The 16,627-nt window shown below is 33.6% G+C and overlaps 5 protein-coding genes across 5 annotated transcripts; all 5 read left to right on the top strand.

Moving 5' to 3' along the window:
• The first annotated feature begins 1,511 nt into the window (after positions 1 to 1,511).
• LOC111808727 (vacuolar iron transporter 1.1-like) lies at positions 1,512 to 4,632 on the top strand. Its single transcript, XM_023694877.1, has 4 exons — positions 1,512 to 1,843; positions 4,225 to 4,310; positions 4,388 to 4,502; positions 4,578 to 4,632. Exons 1-4 carry the CDS (start codon positions 1,602 to 1,604, stop codon positions 4,630 to 4,632), a joined length of 498 nt encoding a protein of 165 aa, XP_023550645.1. The 5' UTR covers positions 1,512 to 1,601.
• A 740-nt stretch (positions 4,633 to 5,372) lies between these two features.
• On the top strand, positions 5,373 to 6,951 carry LOC111809363 (vacuolar iron transporter 1.1-like). Its single transcript, XM_023695809.1, has 4 exons — positions 5,373 to 5,687; positions 6,165 to 6,250; positions 6,328 to 6,442; positions 6,518 to 6,951. Exons 1-4 carry the CDS (start codon positions 5,446 to 5,448, stop codon positions 6,813 to 6,815), a joined length of 741 nt encoding a protein of 246 aa, XP_023551577.1. The 5' UTR covers positions 5,373 to 5,445; the 3' UTR covers positions 6,816 to 6,951.
• Positions 6,952 to 7,351: 400 nt separating this feature from the next.
• LOC111809234 (vacuolar iron transporter 1.1-like) lies at positions 7,352 to 8,930 on the top strand. The gene is made up of 4 exons (XM_023695649.1): positions 7,352 to 7,666; positions 8,144 to 8,229; positions 8,307 to 8,421; positions 8,497 to 8,930. The coding sequence occupies exons 1-4, from the start codon at positions 7,425 to 7,427 to the stop codon at positions 8,792 to 8,794; spliced, it is 741 nt and encodes a 246-aa protein (XP_023551417.1). The 5' UTR covers positions 7,352 to 7,424; the 3' UTR covers positions 8,795 to 8,930.
• Positions 8,931 to 9,241: 311 nt separating this feature from the next.
• LOC111809235 (vacuolar iron transporter 1-like) lies at positions 9,242 to 11,979 on the top strand. Its single transcript, XM_023695650.1, has 4 exons — positions 9,242 to 10,066; positions 10,291 to 10,376; positions 11,217 to 11,331; positions 11,484 to 11,979. The coding sequence occupies exons 1-4, from the start codon at positions 9,834 to 9,836 to the stop codon at positions 11,788 to 11,790; spliced, it is 741 nt and encodes a 246-aa protein (XP_023551418.1). The 5' UTR covers positions 9,242 to 9,833; the 3' UTR covers positions 11,791 to 11,979.
• A 720-nt stretch (positions 11,980 to 12,699) lies between these two features.
• LOC111808726 (B3 domain-containing protein At2g31420-like) lies at positions 12,700 to 13,419 on the top strand. Its single transcript, XM_023694876.1, has one exon. The coding sequence runs from the start codon at positions 12,700 to 12,702 to the stop codon at positions 13,417 to 13,419; it is 720 nt and encodes a 239-aa protein (XP_023550644.1).
• The last annotated feature ends 3,208 nt before the right edge of the window (positions 13,420 to 16,627 follow it).

Raw genomic sequence — 16,627 nt, 5'->3', positions numbered from 1 at the left:
CTATTATACCGATGGTCTGTAGATACACAGGATCATATCAATATAATACGTGTAGGGTGTATAGAACACATATCATCATACATAATACAATTAATTCAATATGTGTTTTCGATAGTAAAGTTACTTATTTGATTGGCCTGAATCGAAGTTCTACGTTTTTTAGTTTAGTTGCAAGCGAGCTTTTGGGTCATGTCAATTAGTAGGTTGAGCGCTTCTGGGTTGTCTTATTGAGTCGAGGCACAGTTTGTAGGTGACTGTAACAAGAGTTTGGGCTTGAATGAGTGGGCGGTAACCCACTTCAGATCCAACTCCAACTCTCGACTCATGGACCTTGTCTTCTTCACCCGAATCTGTCCAATTTTCTTTTTTTTTTCTTTTTCGATTTGTTCCGACTTCTCTTTCCGACGTCACTCCACTTAAAATTCTACCGTCGTATACCTCCTCCTTCCCTCTCTAGGGTCGCCATTGACATTATTCTATGTGCTTGAAATCATCAACCATTTCCCACCATCGTGTGTGTTGTCCTTTACGCGTTGTTTTAGATATGGGGTTACACCAATGAAATAATCGACCTCAATAGTGAGGTCAATTACTCATAGTATTTTTAAATACTCATCATATGCACAACATTTCCAAATAAAAGCAAAGTATCCATGTAAAAATGATGACAAGAGTCAAAGATGAGCTCTAATAGATTCAAGGAGTTAAAATTCATTGCCCACACGATATCCACGAGTTCAAGTAGAGGCCAAGCACAATCCCTAAGCATCAATCAATGGGTCGAGAACATTTCAAAAATAAAATTGCCAAACTTAATCGAAAGAAAGCAAATCGAGATTAATATAGAGATCAAGGTTAATTATGTTTCACAAAAAGCTGATTGGACTGAAAGTAGAACTTGAATTGGGTCATAATTTAAAAGATAAGGTTGATAGAGAATCGAGCACATATAGAAAATGGAACCGAACATGGAAGGCATCATAAATTCATAATTGATACATTCATGTTAATTACATTAGATTACAAAAAGATTCGATTCAAAAAGTTGGCGAGGAGAAAGAACAAACACCAGATAAGCACTGCACTGGCCATTGCGTTCAATCACACACCCTTTCAATCTCTTCTTTTCTTGTTTTTGTCAATTTGTGTCTTTTTAAAGTCAACTTTTCTCTCCCAACCTTTTTCATCATCTTATCTCCACTTTCTCATTGGAAAAGAAAGTAAAACATAATAATTATGTCTTACGACAATAATTCCTCCCTTTTTTTCTATAAAAAAACATTAAAAAATCAATCTTAAAACACTCAAAACATTTAGTTAAAACTAATTTTAACCTTGGAATATACTTTACTTTAAAATTAAAAAAAAAAAAAAAAAAAAAAAAAAAAAAAAAAAAATTTTTTTTTTCACCTGCTCAAGAAAAGACAGCCTAAGAAAAGTGGAATCCATTTGTTTGTGTCCTTCTCTCCCTTCAGAGAGAGACAGAGAGATGTAATGTGTGATTCTATATAAATTGAGCCATTTCTTTGCTTTTTCTTCACAACCCATTAGGGCATTTTCCTTGGATTCTCTTCTTAATTAAGCTCAGTGGTGGTTCAACAATGGGGGAAGCTGCTGATTTCACACACTCAAAGAAGCACAGCCTTCTTCTTCATGAGCATGAGGAGAAGCACTTCATGTCCAGTGATGTTGTTCGCGACATCATTATGGGTGTCTCCGATGGCCTCACCGTCCCCTTTGCCCTCGCAGCGGGACTTTCCGGTGCCGATGTTACCTCCAGCATCATCCTCATCGCCGGAATTGCTGAAGTTGCTGCCGGAGCTATCTCCATGGGACTTGGCGGGTACAGTACTATGACACCCTTAATTAAAACTACTTCCTTATTTTTCCTCTTTATTTCATTTTAGTTCTTGTTTTAAAAAGTGGTTTGGGAAGTAGATTCAAAGATTATACAGCCGTGATTTTTAAAATAAAAGGGTAATTAAATAAATAAAACCTTTAGTGGGTCCCACAAAATGCACATATATTTCTCCCTCCATTGAAATTAACTTAAAATACTATATTACAATTCATTTTATTTTACTTTTTGTCTGCTCCCTATATATTATAGGTTAATTATCGAAATTAGTTAAATAATAATAGTTTANGGAAAAGAAAGTAAAACATAATAATTATGTCTTACGACAATAATTCCTCCCTTTTTTTCTATAAAAAAACATTAAAAAATCAATCTTAAAACACTCAAAACATTTAGTTAAAACTAATTTTAACCTTGGAATATACTTTACNAAAGAAGAGGAATTATTCATAATGGGTTTTAATTATTTCTTGGAATTATTTTATGAAAGAAAAAAAAAATTGAATTTGGTAAATTTTGGTGGCCAAATTGTGAAGTGGACTTTTGGTCCTTGTAATGATGAGTAAGGCTTGTGGCTTGCACACGCCTTGTGGTTATGATTTATGCCTTTTGACCTTTTGTAGAATCTTGTGTCCACCACACGCCCTGTAGCACATTTTCATTATTTGTCCTCTAATGTTTTCTAAGTCGGTACGTGTGAAAGTTATCTATTTATAATCAAATAAATTATCGGATATGGAAAGGGTAATAAATATAAATAATAATAAATTAAAAGGTAAGAAGGTAAATATCTATATTTACCTTATAATAAAATATCAAATATGATATATATGATAAACTATAATTTAATACTAAATATCCTTAACACTCCCAGCAAGCTGAGCGTTATGTGTACAGAGTATGACGAAGGGTGATTTAGAGGTCAAAAAGATAGAGCCGAAGAGTAATCAATCGGCTCCGCATGTGGCAGCCATTGAAGAAAGAATCGGGGTTGTTAAACCAAAATGGCTCTGATACCATGAGAATGTTTACTTAATCCACCGCACCTAAATTGTGTGATTTATAATCAAACAAATTATAAAAATATGGAAAGATAAGAAGCAAATATTTAAATATTTAGTTTTAATAAAATATAAAATATGATAAATTATTATTTAGTACTAAACTATCCTTTGCTTTATAAAATTTTAATTAAATCTCCTTAATATTATTTTATGATAGATGGACAAAACTATAGCTTAAAATAAACATATTTAAAAAATTAGACGGAACTAAGTTGATGAAGGAATGGTGAGTTTTCATCGTAAGAATATCTCAAATATTTGTAAAAAAAAAAATTAATAAATGTTGTTTACCGCAAACAACATCCCAAAATTAAATCCTTCCATTTATAAAAATAGTCTGAAATTTTGTTATTATATAGAATTAACTCAACTTTTTCTGTTTTTTTTTTCACCTGCTCAAGAAAAGACAGCCTAAGAAAAGTGGAATCCATTTGTTTGTGTCCTTCTCTCCCTTCAGAGAGAGACAGAGAGATGTAATGTGTGATTCTATATAAATTGAGCCATTTCTTTGCTTTTTCTTCACAACCCATTAGGGCATTTTCCTTGGATTCTCTTCTTAATTAAGCTCAGTGGTGGTTCAACAATGGGGGAAGCTGCTGATTTCACACACTCAAAGAAGCACAGCCTTCTTCTTCATGAGCATGAGGAGAAGCACTTCATGTCCAGTGATGTTGTTCGCGACATCATTATGGGTGTCTCCGATGGCCTCACCGTCCCCTTTGCCCTCGCAGCGGGACTTTCCGGTGCCGATGTTACCTCCAGCATCATCCTCATCGCCGGAATTGCTGAAGTTGCTGCCGGAGCTATCTCCATGGGACTTGGCGGGTACAGTACTATGACACCCTTAATTAAAACTACTTCCTTATTTTTCCTCTTTATTTCATTTTAGTTCTTGTTTTAAAAAGTGGTTTGGGAAGTAGATTCAAAGATTATACAGCCGTGATTTTTAAAATAAAAGGGTAATTAAATAAATAAAACCTTTAGTGGGTCCCACAAAATGCACATATATTTCTCCCTCCATTGAAATTAACTTAAAATACTATATTACAATTCATTTTATTTTACTTTTTGTCTGCTCCCTATATATTATAGGTTAATTATCGAAATTAGTTAAATAATAATAGTTTAAATATCAAAAAAGACATATTTTTCAATTTGTTTTTTTTTTTAATTAACAATAAAATACCGATTAACTTGAATATTTAAAATTATATATACTAAAATAAAACGAAAGAAACATCGTTAAATATTTTTTTTGAAAGCGTACGAAATCTAATAAAAGTTTATTGAAATGAAATGAAGATATCTGGCAGCTAAGAGTGAAGCGGATCATTACACGACAGAATTGAAGAGGGAAGAAGAAGAGGTGATTGCAGCTCCAGACATAGGTAATTTGGGGTTATTAGTTTAATTCCTTAGTTAATTAATTAATTAATTAAATGGATTAATAATAGAATTATTTCAGAGGCTGCTGAGGTGGCAGATATATTGTCACAGTATGGGGTTGAAGCCCATGAGTATGGGCCTGTTGTTGCTGCTCTTAGAAGGAACCCTCAAGCATGGGTTGATTTCATGATGAAGTAAGACTTTTTATTTATTTATTTATTAAAAGAAAAGGATTATGTAAAGTAATTAGGAAATTTTGATGGGTGCAGGTTTGAGTTGGGGTTGGAAAAGCCAGACCCAAAGAGGGCAGTAACANATATATGATAAACTATAATTTAATACTAAATATCCTTAACACTCCCAGCAAGCTGAGCGTTATGTGTACAGAGTATGACGAAGGGTGATTTAGAGGTCAAAAAGATAGAGCCGAAGAGTAATCAATCGGCTCCGCATGTGGCAGCCATTGAAGAAAGAATCGGGGTTGTTAAACCAAAATGGCTCTGATACCATGAGAATGTTTACTTAATCCACCGCACCTAAATTGTGTGATTTATAATCAAACAAATTATAAAAATATGGAAAGATAAGAAGCAAATATTTAAATATTTAGTTTTAATAAAATATAAAATATGATAAATTATTATTTAGTACTAAACTATCCTTTGCTTTATAAAATTTTAATTAAATCTCCTTAATATTATTTTATGATAGATGGACAAAACTATAGCTTAAAATAAACATATTTAAAAAATTAGACGGAACTAAGTTGATGAAGGAATGGTGAGTTTTCATCGTAAGAATATCTCAAATATTTGTAAAAAAAAAAATTAATAAATGTTGTTTACCGCAAACAACATCCCAAAATTAAATCCTTCCATTTATAAAAATAGTCTGAAATTTTGTTATTATATAGAATTAACTCAACTTTTTCTGTTTTTTTTTTCACCTGCTCAAGAAAAGACAGCCTAAGAAAAGTGGAATCCATTTGTTTGTGTCCTTCTCTCCCTTCAGAGAGAGACAGAGAGATGTAATGTGTGATTCTATATAAATTGAGCCATTTCTTTGCTTTTTCTTCACAACCCATTAGGGCATTTTCCTTGGATTCTCTTCTTAATTAAGCTCAGTGGTGGTTCAACAATGGGGGAAGCTGCTGATTTCACACACTCAAAGAAGCACAGCCTTCTTCTTCATGAGCATGAGGAGAAGCACTTCATGTCCAGTGATGTTGTTCGCGACATCATTATGGGTGTCTCCGATGGCCTCACCGTCCCCTTTGCCCTCGCAGCGGGACTTTCCGGTGCCGATGTTACCTCCAGCATCATCCTCATCGCCGGAATTGCTGAAGTTGCTGCCGGAGCTATCTCCATGGGACTTGGCGGGTACAGTACTATGACACCCTTAATTAAAACTACTTCCTTATTTTTCCTCTTTATTTCATTTTAGTTCTTGTTTTAAAAAGTGGTTTGGGAAGTAGATTCAAAGATTATACAGCCGTGATTTTTAAAATAAAAGGGTAATTAAATAAATAAAACCTTTAGTGGGTCCCACAAAATGCACATATATTTCTCCCTCCATTGAAATTAACTTAAAATACTATATTACAATTCATTTTATTTTACTTTTTGTCTGCTCCCTATATATTATAGGTTAATTATCGAAATTAGTTAAATAATAATAGTTTAAATATCAAAAAAGACATATTTTTCAATTTGTTTTTTTTTTTAATTAACAATAAAATACCGATTAACTTGAATATTTAAAATTATATATACTAAAATAAAACGAAAGAAACATCGTTAAATATTTTTTTTGAAAGCGTACGAAATCTAATAAAAGTTTATTGAAATGAAATGAAGATATCTGGCAGCTAAGAGTGAAGCGGATCATTACACGACAGAATTGAAGAGGGAAGAAGAAGAGGTGATTGCAGCTCCAGACATAGGTAATTTGGGGTTATTAGTTTAATTCCTTAGTTAATTAATTAATTAATTAAATGGATTAATAATAGAATTATTTCAGAGGCTGCTGAGGTGGCAGATATATTGTCACAGTATGGGGTTGAAGCCCATGAGTATGGGCCTGTTGTTGCTGCTCTTAGAAGGAACCCTCAAGCATGGGTTGATTTCATGATGAAGTAAGACTTTTTATTTATTTATTTATTAAAAGAAAAGGATTATGTAAAGTAATTAGGAAATTTTGATGGGTGCAGGTTTGAGTTGGGGTTGGAAAAGCCAGACCCAAAGAGGGCAGTAACAAGTGCCTTAACAATAGCTATGTCTTACGTAATGGGAGGGTTGGTGCCCTTATCGCCTTACATGCTGTTCCCTTCGCCTGCAGAAGCTGTGATTGCTTCGGTGGTCGTTACTATATTAGCATTGCTTGTCTTTGGCTTTGCCAAGGGCTATTTCACTGGCAATCGACCCATAATGAGTGCCCTACAAACTGCATTGATAGGAGCCATTGCGTCCGCCGCTGCTTTCCTTATTGCAAAGGCATTTCGTACCTAATTTAGAATCATTTCTCAATTAAGCTACTACAATATGACTGTCACTGCATCGTGGTTCTCGAATTGTAGTTGCTTCTAATAATTTCTCCCCACCTCAAACTAATTAGCTGTATAAATGCACTTCCCGTGTTTAATTAGGATTGTTTATAAAAAAATTCCATGCGTTTTGTTTTTGCTCTCCCTCTTAGGGCTGCATTTTCTTTTATATATTCTTTATATATAGAAAACCCGTTTAAAATTAAACGATATGAGTTAATAAGTTCAAATCTATATTGAACGCTATTATTGACTATTATCTAAGCTACCACTAGGAGTTAGCATCAATCGCGGTGGAGTGAGGTTGTGGTCACTAATAGCAACGTGTTAGTTCGAGAGATTTGAGAACAATTATCTAAGGGTATTTTGNTTTTTTTTTTCACCTGCTCAAGAAAAGACAGCCTAAGAAAAGTGGAATCCATTTGTTTGTGTCCTTCTCTCCCTTCAGAGAGAGACAGAGAGATGTAATGTGTGATTCTATATAAATTGAGCCATTTCTTTGCTTTTTCTTCACAACCCATTAGGGCATTTTCCTTGGATTCTCTTCTTAATTAAGCTCAGTGGTGGTTCAACAATGGGGGAAGCTGCTGATTTCACACACTCAAAGAAGCACAGCCTTCTTCTTCATGAGCATGAGGAGAAGCACTTCATGTCCAGTGATGTTGTTCGCGACATCATTATGGGTGTCTCCGATGGCCTCACCGTCCCCTTTGCCCTCGCAGCGGGACTTTCCGGTGCCGATGTTACCTCCAGCATCATCCTCATCGCCGGAATTGCTGAAGTTGCTGCCGGAGCTATCTCCATGGGACTTGGCGGGTACAGTACTATGACACCCTTAATTAAAACTACTTCCTTATTTTTCCTCTTTATTTCATTTTAGTTCTTGTTTTAAAAAGTGGTTTGGGAAGTAGATTCAAAGATTATACAGCCGTGATTTTTAAAATAAAAGGGTAATTAAATAAATAAAACCTTTAGTGGGTCCCACAAAATGCACATATATTTCTCCCTCCATTGAAATTAACTTAAAATACTATATTACAATTCATTTTATTTTACTTTTTGTCTGCTCCCTATATATTATAGGTTAATTATCGAAATTAGTTAAATAATAATAGTTTAAATATCAAAAAAGACATATTTTTCAATTTGTTTTTTTTTTTAATTAACAATAAAATACCGATTAACTTGAATATTTAAAATTATATATACTAAAATAAAACGAAAGAAACATCGTTAAATATTTTTTTTGAAAGCGTACGAAATCTAATAAAAGTTTATTGAAATGAAATGAAGATATCTGGCAGCTAAGAGTGAAGCGGATCATTACACGACAGAATTGAAGAGGGAAGAAGAAGAGGTGATTGCAGCTCCAGACATAGGTAATTTGGGGTTATTAGTTTAATTCCTTAGTTAATTAATTAATTAATTAAATGGATTAATAATAGAATTATTTCAGAGGCTGCTGAGGTGGCAGATATATTGTCACAGTATGGGGTTGAAGCCCATGAGTATGGGCCTGTTGTTGCTGCTCTTAGAAGGAACCCTCAAGCATGGGTTGATTTCATGATGAAGTAAGACTTTTTATTTATTTATTTATTAAAAGAAAAGGATTATGTAAAGTAATTAGGAAATTTTGATGGGTGCAGGTTTGAGTTGGGGTTGGAAAAGCCAGACCCAAAGAGGGCAGTAACAAGTGCCTTAACAATAGCTATGTCTTACGTAATGGGAGGGTTGGTGCCCTTATCGCCTTACATGCTGTTCCCTTCGCCTGCAGAAGCTGTGATTGCTTCGGTGGTCGTTACTATATTAGCATTGCTTGTCTTTGGCTTTGCCAAGGGCTATTTCACTGGCAATCGACCCATAATGAGTGCCCTACAAACTGCATTGATAGGAGCCATTGCGTCCGCCGCTGCTTTCCTTATTGCAAAGGCATTTCGTACCTAATTTAGAATCATTTCTCAATTAAGCTACTACAATATGACTGTCACTGCATCGTGGTTCTCGAATTGTAGTTGCTTCTAATAATTTCTCCCCACCTCAAACTAATTAGCTGTATAAATGCACTTCCCGTGTTTAATTAGGATTGTTTATAAAAAAATTCCATGCGTTTTGTTTTTGCTCTCCCTCTTAGGGCTGCATTTTCTTTTATATATTCTTTATATATAGAAAACCCGTTTAAAATTAAACGATATGAGTTAATAAGTTCAAATCTATATTGAACGCTATTATTGACTATTATCTAAGCTACCACTAGGAGTTAGCATCAATCGCGGTGGAGTGAGGTTGTGGTCACTAATAGCAACGTGTTAGTTCGAGAGATTTGAGAACAATTATCTAAGGGTATTTTGGTCATTTTCATATTTATGAAAGTTTGAGTGGAATTCGAATAAGAAATCTTGAATGAAATTATAGTTGCAACCATAAAGATGTGTGTCAATCAATGACTAGACAACAATAATTAAGCTAATAAAAGTGATTATAAACATGTACGAGAAACTCTATGCTAATAATAAAGTGTACCTAGTTAATAAGTTTTTCAACGATCAAACGTGTCGAGTAGATCAGTCATAGTCTCGAGAAGGGTTTAATTAACTTGTTTGACTTAGGGAATGAGATTTAGTATTTTTAGTATTTTTCATATTCTACAAAATTACTAATACTAATTTTAAAATGGAACAAAACTGAAAGCAAATAATATTTTAATAAAAAAAATTAAATAAGCCCGAATTAGAAAACCAATTGTTAGAAAAACAACCAGACCGGAGTGAATTGAAATTTATATAAGCTCGAAAAATATATTAAATATTAAAATTTTATATTAAGAAGAAAATGATAGAAGGAATAAAGAATTGTTTTGAAAAACAAAGGGCATAAACTTTTTTGTAAACGTTTTCCCACTTCCATTTTATTCTTCTTATTTTCTTTTAAAATCCGATTCCAAACACAATGAAAGCAAGTAAGAAGAACAGCAAACGTACCAAAAATGGCTGACCTAGATCGAACCAGAAACCAACTGCCTCTCATCCACCACCACAAAGAGAAGCATTTCACCGCCGGTGAGATCGTTCGCGACATTATCATCGGCGTCTCCGATGGCCTCACCGTCCCCTTCGCTCTCGCCGCCGGTTTATCCGGCGCCAATGCTTCCTCTTCCATCGTTCTCACTGCCGGAATCGCAGAGGTAGCCGCTGGCGCCATCTCCATGGGACTCGGCGGGTACGGATCTCTACGAACCTTAATAATCTAATTTCTGTTTGTTTTCCTTATTGATTGTTGGATTTCTGGGGAAATAGCGATTCCTAGGGCAGTCGTTTTGTGTTCCTTCAATCCAATCGAGATCTGAAACAGATTCTGTGGAGTACTTTGAGGAAATTGATCGGAATTTCGTGTGCTTTGTTGAATTTTGAATTTGATTTGGTAGTGTCTGAACAATTGAGCAGATACCTAGCGGCGAAAAGCGAGGCGGATCAGTACAAGAAGGAGCTGAGGAGGGAAGAAGAGGAAATCGTCTCAGTTCCGGATACTGGTTCGGATTCTTCTTCCATTATTACATTTTTCGCTTTCACAATCGGCTCAGATCAAAAGCCCTTTTTCAAAATAAAAAAATAGAATCTAATGGGCCGATGGAGTTGGGCCCTCATAAACTCGTGGCCCATATTTTTAGTTGGGCTTATGTGGTTGGACATTTTTTTTAATCTACTTTATAGCTAAATTATATTATAAAAAAAAAAAAACATTAAAATGTAGTTTTAGACACCTAAAATTTAGAATTTGGGGGGGTTTAGAGCTAATAAAATATAAAGTAGTTATCTCGCCTATATTTTTTTTATAACCATTTTAGTTTTTTATTTTTAGTTTTTACTAGTAAATATTTCAACTTTTAGACAAATTTCAAAAATTAAAAAACAAAATTCTAAGAGTATTACTTTTTTTTTTTTTTTTTCAAAATTAGTTTAAATTTTAAAAAAGTTTCTAAATAAGATAGAAACTAAAACTTAATTTTAAAAAATTAATTAAATTAAATAATTATAAGTGAGTTTTAGTGTTAACTGAGATTTGAACTCTAAGCCCAAAAGTCCACCACTTCGGACTTTTTCTTTTCGGGCTTCCTCTTCAAGTTTGTAAAATTCTTTTATTAGGAAAAAGTTTCTACGCCCTTATAAATAATTCCCTGTTACTCTATTCAATCGATTGACCTTTTAATCCATGTTTTAATACTTTAACCATTTGAGGTGTTTCTAATTTGGCATAATAAATAGTTAATTATACATAAATGGGAATTGAAAATATAATTTGTTAGAACAAATTGAAAGCTCTTAAAATGATGATGGAAAATGGGTTTAAATGGGGAGTTCTTGTAATGCAGAAGCAGCAGAAGTGGCAGAGATTTTGAGCCAATATGGAATAGAACCACACGAATATGGGCCGGTTGTTAATTCTCTCAAGAAAAATCCCCAAGCTTGGCTTGATTTCATGATGAGGTATGTATGATGTTTCAACGATTAATTTGGAAATATTGAGCTAAAAGTAATTAGAAAATTTAAGAGAGGAAAATGATGTATAGTTATGATTAAATCATGATTATTGTAAAGTAAATAAGGGTCGGTTTGGTAATGGTTTAATTTGGAAGTAGGTTTGAGCTGGGATTGGAAAAGCCAGAGCCAAAAAGAGCCATACAGAGTGCCCTAACCATTGCCATCTCCTACATCTTAGGAGGCTTAATCCCTTTAATTCCTTACATGTTTTTTCCAAAAGCTTCAGAGGCTGTGGTTGCATCCGTTGTCTTAACTTTGGTGGCACTCTTGGTTTTTGGCTACGCCAAGGGTTACTTCACCGACAATAAACCCGTCATGAGCGCTGTCCAAACCGCCTTCATTGGAGCCATAGCATCAGCGGCCGCTTTCGGTATGGCCAAGCTTGTCCAACCGCGTCAACCTTAAGGCTTGTTTATAATATTAGGTTATCAAAATACTTTATAAACATGGTGTACACTTAAATAATAAAATAGAACTTTGTATGTGTCATGCACTCAAAATAATTCTCATAGATGACAATTTGAAGTCAGACGAGAAATGTGTTAAAATTATTAGAGATTGACTTTTGATATAATAAAAATTCTTAATTTTCAAGTTAGTTTTTAGTACTGCAAATGATCGAGGTTTACTCATATTGGTCATTTAAAGATGTTTATTTTATTATTATTATTACTATTATTATTATTTTGTTGGTTCTCTCAGCTTCCCCTTTAAATATCCAGATTAAACAAACAAACTCAAATGGCATCCAAGTATTATTCAAAAGATCTAAATTTATTAAATACGAGAGAAAAGGTTCGAGAATTTAATAGATACAAATATCAAATGTCTGGTACTTATAATAAACAATTTTTTTAATTAGAGTGTAAATTTAAAAGTTAAGTGTAAACTAATTTATATATAGGCAGAATTAAAATTATATTTTCTACCTCAATTATATAGATTTAATTAAAATATCATCTGCCGTAATAAGTTTGAACACATAATTTTTATCAGTAATTATAGAGATAAAAATTTGATTAAAATTTAAATGGACAGCAAGATAAATGGAACAAAGATTCTAATTCGAGATTATTGTGAGAAGATAAATTGTGCGATTTTTCAAAATTTTACTAAACTAGTTTTTAGGAAGAGATAAAATGAATTTAAATGAAATTAAAAATCAAATCGAATTAGGAAATTAACGTTATAAATAACTAAGTACACCTCAACCATCTTCAAGTTATTTCAATTTCTTCCTACTCTCAGCTTTTCATCTTCGTTTTTCTTAGCCTTTCATCTTTTTTTGGAGTTCAAAATTTGTGTGATTAAGATATGGGAATGAGCACAAGAGTTGAAAGTTTGGGAATGGAGATTACAATTCCCGATCTAAGCCAAATTTACATACCTAAAAGAATAAGGGGATCTTCCGGTGGGGGAAGGAAAGAACAAATAAAAGCCGAAACTGATCCGTGTGTGTTGGAGGCTGCATCTACTTTGATGGACTTCGCCAAGACCGTTCCTATTGTTGAAACGGAAAAAGGTAGGAACACTCGCAAAAGGAAGACGCCTACCAGCAATGCGCCTACGACGAGGAGGAAGATGGTTAAGAAAACCGAGTACCCATCCATTCCAGAGATGTCTGACGGGATGAGAGAGCGAATTGTGGAAATGGGTGGGAGGGAAATTCATTTAGTAATTCAAAAACAAGTTCAACATACCAATATAAGCAAGAACCATGGCCGATTGTCCCTGCCAATAAATAAACTCCGTTTCGATTTTACGACAGAGGAGGAGAGAAGATTGCTAAATGAACACGAAAACAAAAACAAGAAGGGGATGGACGTGTTGATTATAGATGATGTTGGTAGAGAAAAGAGTATATGCTTGAAGAAGTGGAAAATAGGTAGCAGTGATACGTACTGCCTGATGACGCAGTGGAATGCGTTGGTGGAAGAGACTGCATTGAAAGCGGGAGAACACATACAACTATGGAGCTTTCGAAAAGAAGAGGCTCAACTTGGCTTAGCTTTGGTTAAATTAGGGAGCTGTTAGAAAATTTTGATGTAACAAAATATTTGAAAGAGAAGAGGATGACAGCTACGGCAGAGAACAAAACACCAAACAACCGATAGACTGATGTTTTCTTTTAATTTAATTTTTAATTTTTTTAATTTTTAATTTCATGCTAATTGTAAGAAAAAGGAATTAAAATAGTAGAGGTCGAAGTTGAAATAACTATTGGTTTTTGTCCCATAAATATAAGTACCCATTAATCTTAATTTGTTTTCCAAGTTCTACAGATTTAGCATACAAATTTTACTCTGAGTTATAATAAATATCTTTAAATTTTGGTCTAAAAACTTTATTTTATAATTTTTTTTTCTTTTTTTTTTTTTTTTAATTCATTGTCCTCAAATTATGACAGAAATTATAAAATCTGAACCTATCCATTTAACTAGTAAGGAAGAAGTTTATTAAAACGACAGACTCAAAAAACATGCTTCATCTCTGCTTCCTCTGCTCCAATGTCTCTAATTCCTATGTTGTCCACACCACCCCTCCTCCCGAATCTCCCCTAAATCTGACGTCTTCTCCTCCATCAACTCTTCCATTATCGACGTCGTCTGGTGCCTGCCGTCATTGTGAATTTCAACGTTTATTTGTCATGAGTCACTANAAAAAAAAAAAAAAAAAAAAAAAAAAAAAAAAAAATTGATGAAACAAAAATTGTCATGAGTCACTTGTGAATTTCAACGTTTTCTGTTTCCTACTCACACACGTATATATCTTTGCTTCTCGATTAATCTCTGGTTCTAATCTTCCTCCCCAATAAGATATTACAGTGCTGGTATAGACCGAAATTTCGTTATAGTCCAATTCTGACCGGTAATAGATACTAAGACTTTACAATATTTGACTTATCACAATTCTGCATAATCTATTTACTATAGAAGTTCAGAATTCATTAGAGGAATGTTTTCAACTATATTTTTAATAATGAAAAAGAATGAAAAAAAAAAAATTGTTTTCCTTTCTTCATTATTGTCTGTATTTGTATTGTTTGTAAGTGTCCACTTGATTTGGTTCACGGTTAATGTCTCATCTTTTTAGATGAATTCCATATACAAATTTGTCTATTTTTCCCTGTAAAATCAAGAAATTTGTAATACTTCTTCTCTTTTGGCTACCTACCCCAATTCTAGTAAATTTTTAGAGTCAAAATCATGACATGAAACTCGTTAAAAACTCCACCCTATTCCAATGCAAATTGAATGCACTAGTATATCATATGGATCTACAAATGACTTACCGTATTTGATTTGTGGTCAAGTCGAATTTGGTGGTATTATATAAGCATGGTACATATCATGAGATGCCATAAAATTTGGGATACTTGAAAATCAAACTTAAAATAACGGTCTTGAAACTTTAATTACGATAATACCTTTTAACTAGGTTGACATTGTTAGGAAAAATTGATTGGTAATTTTCTACAACAATTTGTTTATGTTGAGCTTTCTGAGTGCATTCGTGTACTCTAAGGAGGATTATCACAAAACTTCTAGTTGAGTTAGAGACAATGTCCCTCTAATCCTCGTGTATCCCCCACCCAAGTTCATCTTAAATCATGGTTTCTTAAATTTAAGGTATCTTGACAATCTCATATAGTAGTCCCTCTCCATATACCTCTAAAATTTTGACTATGATAGTAACGTCTCATCCAAACGGTTGCTCGATACTTTTAAATCACCTCACAACTTCCATAATTACAGTTGTATTATTATTATTATTATTATTATTATTTTATTATTTTCAACTTTAATTAAGGCAGGAAAGTTTTCTACATCTCATACTTCCAAAGCTCAACTTCCATTAAAGACACTTATGTCATTCACCAATCAATTTAAGTATACACGTTTTAAACTTATGACATTCCTTAGCAAAATTATTTCCACGTATACACTAACATTTAATAGCTTACTAAAACTATAGCTACCCATTCACTGTACCAACCTCAGTAAATCTAAACATCATCAATACCATAATTTACCTTCACATTCCATGCAAGGTAAAATATAACATATTCTACATTATAATAAATATAGAATTAAGCTAACAATAATGTAGTCAATTATGATATAGTCATTTGTGTAAAAATTCAATTATGAGTTATAATGACCAAGCAATAACAACATATGCAATCAACAACATTTTATTTTCTTATCTTATGCAAGTCATACTTGACCGAGACGGGGCATTGACGATGGGACCATGAAACATGTCAAGCCTACATCGTAGGCTAGTCTACAAGATCTGTAACTTGGCTCTGTACTCACGACCCTAAATTTTACCTATTTAATCTCAGGTCATTACTATACCTTAAATGTGGTCTTTACTTTAAATGGGCTCTTATCATAAGTGCGACATAAGTTTGCCTTTTAGTACCTCGGGAACAACGAATACAAGGGAAAGAAAGAAAAAAGAACAACACTGAAATAAATGCCTTATACTACCCTGTGATTTATTATGCAATTACAATTCAACATATACCAACCTATACTAATGATGCAAACGGGAATTCAACCTATACTAACCTATACTACGAAGTGGAAAGCAACTATCCTATGCATGTGCCACGATCCCGGGATGTGCGATGCCGCCGTCGATCTCACATGGGTGCCTTGCCTTTATCTGAAAAATATAGTAGCACGAGGCTTGAGTATTTCTAGAATACTCAGTAAGTGACCCCCTATCGGGTTTATGCAACAAGAACATGCAAAATGCTATGACGGGACCTATCGGTCTATTATTTTCCTATGATACTTATTCTAATTGGACAACTTGGATGTGTACCATATACTCTACACACAACCCATACGTGCGAGTATGGGCTCACCAGTCAGTTCGCACACACCGCTGGGCCCCTTTTCATTATCCTTTAATACAACCCCGCTAGCATTAAGTACATATCATATCATTTTTCACATCGTTTCAGATATCGTTCATCATTTATATCATATCGTTTCTCATTCTTCCGTTCTCAAATCATACATAATTCTAACGGGGTTATATTTCATGTCATTCATATCATGTTGTATACACACAATTTAAGAGCCCTAACATAACGTTCTATGCTTTTAACATAACATTTCATCATATACACATCATACCATGACATATTGCATCACAATGTATCATATCATAAACAAGTAATAACGTAAACACTTCATAGTCATATCATTCTCTAACTTATCATAGC

Source organism: Cucurbita pepo, chromosome LG13 (genome assembly GCF_002806865.2).
Source record: "Cucurbita pepo subsp. pepo cultivar mu-cu-16 chromosome LG13, ASM280686v2, whole genome shotgun sequence".
Lineage (NCBI taxonomy): Eukaryota > Viridiplantae > Streptophyta > Magnoliopsida > Cucurbitales > Cucurbitaceae > Cucurbita > Cucurbita pepo.
The sequence above is the reverse complement of the archived record's forward strand: the minus strand, read 5'-3'. Positions and strand labels throughout refer to the sequence as shown.